At 45.6% G+C, this 12,603-nt stretch overlaps 1 protein-coding gene across 3 annotated transcripts in view; it reads right to left on the reverse strand.

Annotated features, from left to right (window-relative positions):
• LOC115153108 (cullin-9) overlaps positions 1-12,603 on the reverse strand; it is a 35,651-nt gene that overhangs the window by 11,820 nt on the left and 11,228 nt on the right. The window contains exons 3-27 of one of the 3 annotated variants that reach the window (XM_029698172.1): positions 11,554-11,708; positions 10,825-11,418; positions 10,511-10,652; positions 10,129-10,319; positions 8,044-8,443; positions 7,630-7,822; positions 7,328-7,529; positions 6,938-7,131; positions 6,616-6,812; positions 6,147-6,384; positions 5,835-5,940; positions 5,487-5,714; positions 5,178-5,268; positions 4,734-4,905; positions 4,303-4,408; positions 4,096-4,191; positions 3,799-3,974; positions 3,582-3,715; positions 3,253-3,438; positions 2,915-2,941; positions 2,497-2,633; positions 2,109-2,291; positions 1,744-1,901; positions 1,428-1,629; positions 1,082-1,253 (exon numbers count right to left, since the gene is read on the reverse strand). In XM_029698172.1, coding sequence (XP_029554032.1) covers positions 1,082-1,253; positions 1,428-1,629; positions 1,744-1,901; positions 2,109-2,291; positions 2,497-2,633; positions 2,915-2,941; positions 3,253-3,438; positions 3,582-3,715; positions 3,799-3,974; positions 4,096-4,191; positions 4,303-4,408; positions 4,734-4,905; positions 5,178-5,268; positions 5,487-5,714; positions 5,835-5,940; positions 6,147-6,384; positions 6,616-6,812; positions 6,938-7,131; positions 7,328-7,529; positions 7,630-7,822; positions 8,044-8,443; positions 10,129-10,319; positions 10,511-10,652; positions 10,825-11,418; positions 11,554-11,708 — 4,680 coding nt within the window. Of the gene's footprint in view, positions 1-1,081; positions 1,254-1,427; positions 1,630-1,743; positions 1,902-2,108; positions 2,292-2,496; positions 2,634-2,914; positions 2,945-3,252; positions 3,439-3,581; positions 3,716-3,798; positions 3,975-4,095; positions 4,192-4,302; positions 4,409-4,733; positions 4,906-5,177; positions 5,269-5,486; positions 5,715-5,834; positions 5,941-6,146; positions 6,385-6,615; positions 6,813-6,937; positions 7,132-7,327; positions 7,530-7,629; positions 7,823-8,043; positions 8,444-10,128; positions 10,320-10,510; positions 10,653-10,824; positions 11,419-11,553; positions 11,709-12,603 lie in introns of all 3 variants that reach the window. The other 2 variants (XM_029698171.1, XM_029698173.1) reach the window with 2 other exon arrangements.

A 12,603-nucleotide genomic window follows, 5' to 3' on the forward strand; every position in this document is an offset into this window, starting at 1 on the left:
TGGGAATAATGATGCATTTTATATGGTAAAAGTGGTTACTTTCATCAAACACAACATTTTCAATCGCCTCATTGTCTGAAGGACAAGTAGATTAACAGGTTAATGTCAAGCCCTGCATGTTTGTTGTTGTAAGTCTCATGGAATGTAGGCTTACATTGAACACCACACATTGGCTGCTATTGTAGGCTGAATGACAGAACAGCCATTTCCATGTTAAAATATTATGGGATGCATTTTCTGTTGTTTTTGATGTAGGCCACTGGTTAAAACTACCTTAAAGCAGGTACAGCCTCAGTGTTCACAGTAAACGTGCGCTGGAAGTTGCACAGAATTTTCACAACGTTCAAGTTTGCGCTCAGCAGACGTGAAATTTGCTCTGCGGTTAATTTTCTTTTAATTTTGGGGGGGGGGGGGGGGGGACGGACGACATTGCAAGTAACAATTTCACTGTACTGTTTACACCTTCTGTATCCAGTGCATGTAACAAATAAACTTGGATGTTATTTGATAGTGTGTGTTTACCAGGGACGCTAATGTGAAGAACATGACCTGCACCAAAGTCAGATTAGGATATAGGCCAAGGACTAGATAAGTGTATTTTACATGGATTCTTTCCTTATTGTAGGATCCTACTTTTAACACTTAGTCTTGAAATATTTGGTTGTTTACTAAACTACTTACTCTGTTCAGCACATGGTCTCACACGTCAAGCCTTAAAGAGATAGCCCCACCTAAGGCTTAAGAGGGTGGGAACGATGCTGAAGGGGTGTAGACAAAGAGCTCTCCAGTAGGTGTACCAAAACATCCAAGGGCCATTTTCTCAAAAGTGGTGTTAAAAGTTAACTTTTAAAGCAGAATTACTTTCCCATTGTTCCTCAACTGTAGTGTATGATACCATTTTGTAGCTGAGTCTCTTTTATCCAATATATATTTTTAAAAAGTCCACAATTTTTGGGGCTACATAAGACCAAATCGAGGCAGTCAGTCACATATGAGAAATATTAACATACATCAATATGAGGCAAACAAATTATTGCATACAACCAAACTTTTTGAAAAGAGATAACCGAAGGGGACTGACTGTTAGAGTAGAAGTCCGTGAACTCTGCCAGGTAGGTGCAGAGCTGCTTGGGGAAGTATCTGCTGTGGTTGTCCATGTAGCAGGGGGAGGAGACAGCCCAGCAGCGAGGAGACAGGATCAGCACCTTCACCTCACTCTCCTCCTCAGGCTCAGATGGCTGATCATCCATCATCTGTAGCACAGCAACGGACAAAAATAGTTTGTTATGGGTTGGATTCCCATGAGCCCATATCACATTGTAACATGTGTATGCTGCTTTGGAAACGAGCATCAGCTATATATATAAAAAAATAAAGGAAAAACATTGCAGGGCCTGATACAATAGTGGTTCTCATCCTCTGCTCACCTCCTCGTCGACATCCTGAAGGGTCTTGTCCAGCTGCTGGAGGCGGTAGAGGTGGAACTCCTGCTGCAGCTCCTCAGACTCACTCAGGTTCTTCAGCATCTGCTGGGGGAAGCGGTTGGGGAAGCAGGTGCCTATCTGCATTATGACAGCACTCTCCAGCCACACCTTGCCCTGGCCTAGCAGCCTGTCACCCAGGTAGTACCTGTGGAGGAGGAAATGAGATGGATTGAGACTCAGGTACAATATGGTCCTTTTCAGAATGATAAATGGTGTTAGGTTGACCTTACCAACTACAGGGATAGAAATGTGGACTTACCTGTAAAAGTGCTCAAAGGTGTTGGCCAGCTCCAGGCCGGAGAGGAAGAGCATTGGTTCTAGGAACTGCTGCAACTGGTTAAGAGTCTCCACGTTGCCAGAGTCCACTCCACTCTCCTGGATCATCAAGTCGATGTACTGGGCAAACCGCTCGCTCACCTGCAAAACACAAGAGATGGAGAATTCAACCTACACAAAGAGCAGTGATCTGGAGAATAGATGTGTTACCGGTGCACTGCCGGGTCATGTTCATTAGGTACTAAACAGAAGAAAAATGACTGGAACGGGGAAGAACAGTGTGTTTTCCGTTGTTTGCCCTAATATGACCCAAGTAGTATTGAGTATAGGTCGTCTAGTATAACTCACGTGCATGGCGGTGAGGATGGAGAGCTGTAGGAGAGCAGCAGAGAAGCCGTGGCGGAGAGCCAGCACAAACGCTGTCTGTTGGCCAAACAGTTCCTCCATGGCATTCTTCAGACGGAGGTACATGTTCCTGTAGCGCTCCACAAAGTCTGGCAGGCTGCACGTAGAGTCCAAAAACTTCTTAACCTGTTAAACATGTGTCAAGTCATCACTCCAAAAGTTATTTATCTATGAGTTCCAACTTTGAAATCTTGCCAAAGACTCATTTAGTGATGCCATCTTGACTCAAACATTTTGTTTAGAGTTACTACACCAACTTACTTCAAGGACATTCGATCAGAGTAGGTTTATAATGGGCCTCAGCGGTTTTAGAGCAATAGGAGTGGCTTACCTGTCTCTGTACAACGCCCTGCCAACACAGTGCTATCCCTGCAATACTGCTGGTGTTCTTCATCTTCGGTTTGACAGAGTTGGAGGAGGAGGAAGAGGAGACAGCGGCTACATCTTTGTTCTTTCCCTCTTTTCCATCTGAAAGTAAATGACAATTCAGTTACCTTCTAAACAAAAGGTTTGAGATAAATCAGGGTAAAAACAATCTGCAGCCAAAAACAACAAAATCAATAACACATCGTCCTGATCATTTTCAACTGAAACTGGAGGGTTGCGTGTGGGAGGAAAGCGGAATGTTGCAGTCATTAGTTATAAAAAATAATAAAATAAAATAAAAAAATAAAAAATGGGGGTGCCATTGAGCTGGAAGAATAACTTAAAACGAAATGCAGTACATTAGCCTCTAAACTGTTACTTACTCTTTAAATCTTTGCTTCGGTTGATACCTTCTGAAAACAAAAGAAATACCTTGAAATACGGAAGACTTGATGGGTGGTGTCTACCAAATATTGTAAGTAAAGTAAGTATCAATACGCTCGCATTTCCAAATATTATACTACCATGCAAAATCTAGTCTACTAAGACTTATTCTCAGCTCATTTTGATTGGCAATTCCCAGCACCTATTTCCAGGGGCAATAATTGTCAGTTCACTATTCTCAAGGTTGAGAAGCTGGAGAGAGAAAAGACTCATAGCAGCCTTGAGTGTTCATCAGAAGTAAATGCGTGGTAAGGTATAGCGTTACAGGATTACTCACTGCACTTGATGGGCGGCTTGAGCTCCTCTGTGTCCACTCTGCTGGTATCCACATGGACCAGTAGGTGGGTGAGGCGACGAACGCGGGAGTTGAAGATGGCGGCCCGGCTCTTGCAGCGCCTGGCTGACTCTGCGTTGTCAAGGTACTCACTGAGCAGCCAGGAGAGGGGACTGAGGACTTGGGTCTCTGTTGGGAGTGGAGAAGAGAAGCAAGTTATTTGTACTTCAACTGACTGAATCTTAGTTGATGAAAATGTATGACTGATAGAAGCTAGCTGAAGTGAAAGAGAGAAAGACGAGAGAAAGAGTGAGACAGACTCCAAAAGTTACCCGAGATGGTGATGCTCTGTACAATGGGGGTGACGAGGGCCTCCCAGCAGGTACGTCCCAGAGCCTCCGCTGCCTCGGCATCAGGCAGGAAGCGGTCAGCAAACATCTGCTCATGTCGCAGAGCGCTGTTCAGTCTGCAGAGACACACCAGGCCAGGTTAGCGCCGTCAGGGGGTCAGTGTAGTTTGCAGTACCGTGTATAGTAGAGACAGGCTTACTTGTTGAAGAGCTGCAGCAGCTGGGCCTTGTCCTCCAGGATCTCCTGGCACCAGGTGTGGGCCTTAGTGGTGTAGAAGAGGTAGGTGCGACAGCAGAGCTGCTCCTTGAACACAGGCCAGAAGGTGGGCTTGGGCCCCAGCACCTCAAAGCCATGGACCCGTGTGTCAATGCCACCCTGGTGGAAAGAGAAGGTTCAAAATTTAAAAGGAGACTCCCTGCTGACCAGGGTTGGGATCAATACCATGTCAATTCAGGATGTAAACTGAAATTCAAATTTTCATGATTCCACAGCCCACCTGCTGACACCTCTTGATCCTGATCTGCACAATGGACCAGAAGCGGGTCATGTTCTCCAGCAACACAATGCGATTGGCTGAAGGGGGCACATTGACCTGTAAAAACAAAGAGTTGGGTGGGTGAGGGGCTTAAACCTTAAAGACAAGATGGTAAATTTAACCTACTTCCAAAGTTTCCTACTCCTGTCTGCTTATACAGCTACTTACTGTGTTTAGCTCTGTGTTGATGTTTGTGGGGTCGTCTCCTCCAAGTACTACCATGCGGGCAGGCATATAGCTGGAGTCTTCACTGGCCACAAGCACTGCCAATTGCCTGAGTTTAACAAGAAAAGGAGAACATTTGCTTCCTGTAACTATTGGGAACTTACTGTAAAAAAAAATATTTAAAATACAAATATCAATGTCATTGAGGTAACCACAGCAGTTGTTTAAGAAAGCATGCAGTCTAGCATAATAATCCAGATACATGAACAAGGCAATAACAAAAGTTTCGGTATAGAGGCATGGTAAAAGTGAGCAACACAGGTGTGGTTCATTTTCAATTGTCTTAAAAAAAAAAGAAAGTGCAATTTTAGTGCAAGATTAAACATGTCAACATTCTAAACCCTCTGTATGGCCAAAGTGATGTGTGGACGTACCTAATCACCACCCCCTTGTGCATGTAGATGTTGATAAAATGGGAACCTGTGCAGCCATTGGACTCCCAGTAAGTTTTGGGGTTCTTATCAGTGAGCTTGTTGGCTCGATGGTGATTAGAGGAAACCTCCACTTTCTCCCAGCACTTGTCCTCCTTGAGTTCCACACTAGATCCTGTTAAATGGTCACAAACAAAGTATGACATTTTAAAGACAAGTTGTAAATTAACTTTCAGAAGCTAAATAAAAACTTCAAGGGATGTTTGGTTAAAGTAAATAAAAATCTACCAGTACACTCATTTCTTGATTTTATGAAAAAAAGAATACAAAAGTAATGACATGATTTATTTTAGCACCACTTCTATGCAAGGCTGGTATTCAGTTGGGCTTCGAGTCAGCTAAAAGTGATTTATATATATATATTTTTTTAAACAAACACATACACACCTTGGCACAGATTGCGCAGAAAGATGTCGAAGAAGGGGATGTTAATTGGTTGGTGGCTTCGTCGATGCTCCTCTATTTGGCCCAAAACCATCTGTATTTGGTTAGAAAGGACAGCACAGATTACAAATGAGCTATTAGCAACAGAGTAGCATGACACTTGCAAGCCAAATGTGGCACCCACTATTGAAGGAACATTTCAAAGACCCACAAGTAAAAAAAAAAAAAAAAAAATGTATGAGGAATTTTACAATATAAAAACCTAGTCTTGTAACTGACTGAATAGGTAAGATAGTAGAATTTGTATTAAACCTGTATGCAACCAGCCAGAACGCTGGTGGTCATTTTCTTGTAGAGACTGGCGTACTTCTCACAGTCTGTGATCAAGTCCCGCAGCTCTGTGACCAACAGCAGGTTGATACTGTGCTTGTCTAGCGCCTTGACCAGGGCGTCCTTCGTGCCCAGACGACACATCACCACGGCATAGTCTTTGTTCACAGAGGCCAGGCGATACAGGAAGCGGATGAGCAGCTGGACAACCTAGACGAAACAACCTTGTGTCAATTACAAAACCATTAATTGAATACGTACCTAAAATAGAAACGTAGAGGATTATAACTACACGCCTTTAGGTTTATAATCATGGAGGATCTTTCCTACCTCACGGTCATTGATGAATGCAGTCATAGAAGACAAGCATGGTTCTATGCTCTCATGCCATGGAAGCAGATCCTCCAGGTAATTGTCCAAGAACTTGTTCAATATTCTACAGGAGAGAATATACAAATGTTTGTGTTAAATTAGTTGTCCTCAGGGCACCATTGAAAATAAAATACATGCATTGCATACATAAATAACACGCCCTTTGGAGGTTCATTACACAGTACACTGATGACATGATCTAGGCACTGACATGACATTCCAACAACTAAACCCTGTCGGTAGGCAGCACAACAAGCCCCTCCGTCTCACCTGAGGATGGAGAGCTGCGCGGCCCGGTCAGCTCGGTGCTGGTCCATGAGGCGCACCAGGTCCTGGTAGGTCTCTCGGCTGCGGGTCACCTGGTTGCGCTCCTCCTCTAGCTGGGAGGCGTCGTCGCACAGCAGCTGCTCCAGTGTCAGGATCACCTCCTTGGTTGCCGTCATCTCCTTCAGGCTCACCACCAGCATCTTCAGCTCTGTGTCCTTGAAGTCCAACTCATCCTTTGACTCTGGAAAAAATATCCAGAACAGAATTTATTTATTTAATCTTCTTTGTCCCCATTAGGACATAAGCCCACAAGAAGAGGAAAATCAAATATTCTTCATCATTTATTGTGGGAAGAAGGATCTATTATAGGAATGCAAGAGGCATGGCAGAAAAAGCATATGTGCAACTAGCTAGCTAGGAACCCCTACACATAACCGGAAGAAGTGCGTTCAGACGAGCAGTGAAATCGTACCTTTCTTCTCCAGCTTGTGGACCATGGAAATGTGGTTGAGGGCAATTATGGCCAGCATGTTCACTGGCCGCGAGGCTGAGAGGCACTTCTTGAGCACAGCGCTGACGTCACAGGCCACCAGCTGTTCCGCCAGGCTCTTACTACTGGAGATCAGCATGATGATCACCAACAGACCATTCCTCACCGACAACATACACCTGGTAGGAGAGAGAACAGATATCCCTTAGCCGCCACTGTGACATAGCAGCGTCATCATAGGAAACAGTGGAGTTGGGCATGTTACCATCCCCTTTGAGAGCCAGTCGGGGTGTAAAAGACATACCTAGGTGTGTTGAGCATCAGTTCAATGCCAGCGGGGATTGCAGCCAGCAGTCCCTTGGAGCCCTCGGCGGTGGCAGAGCCAATACTGGCAAAGACCCCGAGCATCATGGGTGTGCCAGACTCGGAGAGAGGAAGATAACAGCTGCTCATACTGCCCAGGTCATGCTTACTGGCACCTGTGATAACCATCAGAGTCTAGGGAGGAGGGGGAGAAACCAACACACACACTAAGTGTGGACAGAAACATGATAGATAACTACTCCTTCACAGCTGTAGTGTTGTCATGACTTGTCATCCCCTAAAACTATAAGAAAACGTGCTCTTTCATTACAAAACTAGCTAGATAACAAAACGGGAGTAAAAAAAGAAAACAAAATGATTGAGAACTCACAGCCAGAGCGACTTGCTGGACCTGTGGGACAGTGGGGTATTCCTGCATACAGGAGAGGATAGCTTTGACGCCACCTTCAGTGGCAAAGGAGACCCTCCACTCGTACTTGACCATGAGGGCGCGGGTGAGACGCAAGGTGCTGACCACGTTCTCCTTGGACTGCCCACTCAGTATTTCGACCAAAAACTTCAGGACTTTATCCCTGGGGGGTGGGGGGGGGGTCAAAGATCAAGTTGGAGGACAAAATGTTAGAGTTCAAACGTGACCCTAAGAGAATAGAAGTGTGCAGGCAGCAGCCTTACCGTATGGTCTGGACAGCGTCCGTCCTGAGGGTGCTTCTCTCCTGAGGCCCCTCATCCTCTAGGACCTGGATGATGAACTTGATCCCAGCCAGCTGCTGGACTGGATCTGAGCCACTCTTCTTCATGATGTCAACCACCTCCCCCAGCTTCTCCAGGGCTGTCTTCTTGCCCTGCACCTTGGGGTTGTTAAACACTGGTGGGGAAAACACAAGGCAAAGCATGTTGGAGCAAGAATGGCTGTCATCATTTAAAAATCAGGCTAGAGTGCAATAGTGTCAGGTAATAAAAACACCCCTGTATTCTTGGGCATGTTTATAGTTTCACTTGTCTTTCTCTGGAAAAAGGTGTTGCCTACAGCTAGAGGCAGTTTGCCAATAACCAAAACAAACAAAGCTCAAACACAGACTGCCACACCTTTCATCTTTTCCTTCAGGTCTTCTGGGTAGTTAGACTCATCTTCCATGGGCAATTCAGACTCCGTGTCAGAGCAATAGTCCGTAGGACTCTCCTTCTTGGGCTTCTTGGACAATGAGCCCATGGCAGAGGAGGAAGAGGCGGCGGTGGCGGCATCAGATGAGGAGTTGCTCCGTCCTCCACCCAGGCCAGAGGATCCGAGGGAGCCATCGGGCAGCAGCTCGTCGTCTTCCAGGCCTCCCCCACCGCGCCGCAGGTAGTGTTTAGAGAAGGCATGGGAGCAGAGCAGGTCCCACAGACATGAGTTTTGCAGGGTCTGCTTCAGGTAGTGGAGCAGCTTCCGGGCCACCTCGCCTGGCACCAACAGCTGGATAAGAGTGGCCTCGTCTACGTCTGACATCTGACAGATTAGAGAGAGGCAAGGCAAAAACATGAAATCTACTCTCAACTTCCATGGGGCTGTGCGTCATGAAAAGAACAGGAAGAGTGAGAGAATTAAAGAGGGATTGGGTGGCGGGGGGGGGCTCTATTTTCCCTCGAACATCACTCCAATCAAAAAAACAAATCACATCAAAACACTTAACACAGTATGTGCTTTTAAAACTCACCTCACTGTGATTGCTCAATTTGAAGAAAGGAGTTCAACAATAGGTTGAAACTGAGTGGAAAACATGGTCGTTGTGAATGTTGTTTCAGAGCCTAACAACGAAATGGACAGCACTTTCTAAGGTGAGGATTAATTCAAATCACCCATATGCATATTGGAGCTTATGCATTAGCCTTTATGAGCCCAAGCCCGAGAAAAAAATTAACTGAATTCAAATAATGATTGTGCTGTTACACAATACATAGCCAACAGCATATTACACCTGACAGACAGACATCTTTGGTCTAGCCTAAATTAAACAAATTCAGATTTAGCCTACACTTAGTGAATTTGTATTTTATAGTGAATATATTTTTATATTTCCATAATAGACTGACACATTACCTTTAGCAACAGAATATCTCACCACTATGAGTTTCCATCTCCTCCCCTCTCTCCTTCATTCCTTTCTCCAGCGCGCAGAGAGGGGCTGTCAGTTTAATGAGATGTTTTGTTGTGAAAACATTTAACTATCAATGTTCCCGAACAGATTTCCCTTGGTTTCCTAAAATTAAACACTGGGTAGCTGCAGGAACAAACACCCGCAATAACATCTGCGAAATATGTGTATGTGACCAATAAAATTTGATTTGAATAGGGTTGGAGCCATGGCATACAACGTTTGGGCAGAATATCACCTGTTGACAGCAAAATTACCGGAGTAGCCTACTCAACATGAGTGAAAAACAAACCCGCGGGGAAGTGGCTTCCATTCGCTACTCCAGGGCATCCGGATGACACACCTTTTGTGTCTTGCCCATTTAATAAAAATGGGCCATTCAAGTAAAGACCAGATTAAATTGAGAACAGTCTGATGGGTGAAAACATGATCACTTGAGAGAACAACATGTGCAGCCTGAGGCAAGGAACAGAGTGCAAGCTTTTTTGGGGGACTTTCTCAAAATCATCAATAGCCTATAGGTCGCATCATGCAGCTCATATCTTGTGATTTCTAAGGCATTTTAAGGTTTGTATCACTCACAACTAAAGTTGCCAAATAACTCTAAATCTAGCATATAGTACATGTTTCAAATGATCACTTACGCTCAACATAGCCACTTCATATGGGGGCACTCTCGCTCCAGAAAGGGAAAAATAGCCATTCTATTTTATTCAGCTAAGTTCAAATATGTTCCTATTATTATAAAATAATGGCACGGGACTTAAGCACATCTTGTCTGGTAAATGAACAAGCCTACAGCATGGTGCATAGTCAGATAACATACAGTAGGGCAAATCATATTCTGTTCTTCTGAAATACATTTTCTTCACATCATGTTTCTTTAGACCTAAAATAAATAATGAATTTATTGTGATGGTGTAAATTCAATTGATTTATTATACTTATTTTAAAAATGTAGATGATCCAAAAGGCTTGCATGACAATTACCGGCTGACAACATTTCATGACCGCCACAGCCCCAGTGATGGGCACTTGCCTGTTCATCGAGGCTCTGACGCAGGATGTTGTTGATCTCCTGCTGTTGCTTTGGTTCCAGCTTCTTGATGAAAAAGAGCACTTCCCACCACTCGGCCCTGCTCAGGGTGGCGCCGTCAGACTGCAGCCCCTCAGCCAGGTAAGGCAACGAGTACAGCCCACCAGGAGGCTTGGAGAACAATGTCTGACTCACTGCATACAAGGGAAGACAACAATATCAGACAACAGTTTCTAATAAAAACAATATGGCAATTTGTTGAATTTACAGAATAACCTGCGTGTGCATTACGGCTCAAAGTTTGTGTTCTTTGGCGCGTCGGAGCCGCGTTACTGTTAAAAGTCACTAACATGAGTGAGTCTGTGGTTGCAGGGGATTCTCTTACCAGTCGTGAGCTTGATGGTCTCAGTGAGGGAGGAGGCCTTCTCCTGGGCGTCTTTCTCACCCTGTCCACTGGTGCCAGTGCCCAGGATCTCAACCATGTGCCAGTGCACCCAGTAGGTTCGAGACAGGGAGGTCCAGTACACCTGTGCCCAGAAAAACAAGCAGATAGCAATAAGTCAATCACTTTACAGCAAATCTGACCTAACAGCGTTAATAATGTTTTTCCCAAAGCCGTCGTCACTCAACCCTAACTCAAATCGCAGGAGCCTGTGCTGTGTGATACAGTCTAGGCCGATACAAGGTGTGATTTTTTACCTGCACCGGTGGCGAGCCGTCATTACTGTAACGGAAATCCCCCTCATCACCAGCGCTGACCTCCTCATAATCCTCCAACATACGGACCAGCATGCCGCTCTTCAGGTTTTCCTGCACATATTCCACGTAAGCCGAGCGGCTGGCGAAGTCTGTGCGCGTCTTGAAGCCGTTGCCGGTCTTCTTCTTGGGTGGTGTGACGGCTGCCATGTTAGAGGCGGCGGCAGCGGCAGGAGAGGCAGAAGCAGAGGCAGAGAAGCGGGGCTGGAAGATAGAACGCACCACACGGCGGGGCGGCTCGTCCTCCTGGTCCTCCCCGCAGGCGCTGCCCTGGGCCAGGCCAGCTGACTGTGGCGGCTGCCGGTTGCGGTCCCAGCCCATGACGCGCACCAGCTCAGAGATGAGGTTAGCCATGGCCATGGTGAACTCAAATTCTCGTTGGACACGCAGGTTCTCCAGCTGGTGGCCTGTCCCTGAGGAGCCTGCTGCGTCTTGCCGCTCAGAGCTCGACTCCACCCCTGCCGTGTTGAGCTTGTCCATCAGGGATGTCACACACAGGTAGCGTTTCACCAGGGAGAACAGCAGCTTCCCTGGGATCTGGAGCACACAGGGGAAACGTCACATTACATCTCAGCGACCAGTAATTCACTGGTTTGATATAGAGGTACATGTAGGAACCCATTGGTAAGTAAGAGTACAGTACAGAGACATGGAATATGATTTGGTAGCTACCTGAGGGAGGTGGATCCCCTCAAAAGAGATGCCATGCTCCTCAGAGGAAGTGGTCTCTGCAAACAGCTCCAGGAGGGTGTAGCGATTGTCAAAGTCCATGTGCTGTTCAATACCATCCTGCTGGCTGAGGGACAGGAGCACATAGGCACGGCTCCCTGGGGGAAGACAGGAGCACCATTATTTTATGTGGACACTATATTTTGCACTTACCCTCTGAATTGTCACTGCTTGTTGGTCTGTCATGACACCTAGTATCTAATGAGGTGGTTACCACTGTCCTAGGAGAGTTGCATATGCACACACACCTACCTGATTAACAACCCTGTTTGGTTGCACTCAATTTGAACTCCAAGACATGCTCTAAAAAAGGGATGTAATGATTCACTGCTTCAGTCCCAGATACCAATATGTTTAAGATACAAGTGCATTGGTCCGCGTAGCCCAAACCGGTCCAAGTGTAGAATACATTGGTCAGAAAATGGATTAATATGTGTTACGAATTGCCAGTTCACTAAAATGTCTCTCATATTACATTCTACCTTGCGAAAATACCACTCATCTTGTGACAACTGATGCATCCTCTCCTTCAGTGTTAAACTGCATGTAAATGTTGACAGTCATTAATCTAGTTATGCCGACCAAGCCCAGGCAGCATCAGTAACGTAGTCAAACTGAGCAATGTGCCCAGCACTGCGCACTGAGCAATGCAAGGTAGGTGGCCTGTTCCTGATATCTGACACCTGTGTGGCACATTCAGCATTCAAATGCTGAAATGGCTTGAGTGATATTAGGTTGTCACTCAAATTAAACTGTAATTTGTTAGGTTAGGTTCATCTATGCGGAGTTGAAAATAGTGTAATAAAAGTAAGCTACCGGAGACAACGGCTACTTAAAGCTGGCGTCAACACTACTACCACCAAGGAGCTGACTGATCTTGTTCGCAAGATCTGGGAGCATAATATCATATCACAAGACTAGAGAAAAGGACTAATCGTCAAACTGCCAAAGAAAGGAAACCTCAGCGAATGTGTCAAACACACCCCTCTAGAT

The sequence above is a fragment of the Salmo trutta genome, chromosome 18 (assembly GCF_901001165.1).
Source record: "Salmo trutta chromosome 18, fSalTru1.1, whole genome shotgun sequence".
NCBI classification, from domain to species: domain Eukaryota; kingdom Metazoa; phylum Chordata; class Actinopteri; order Salmoniformes; family Salmonidae; genus Salmo; species Salmo trutta.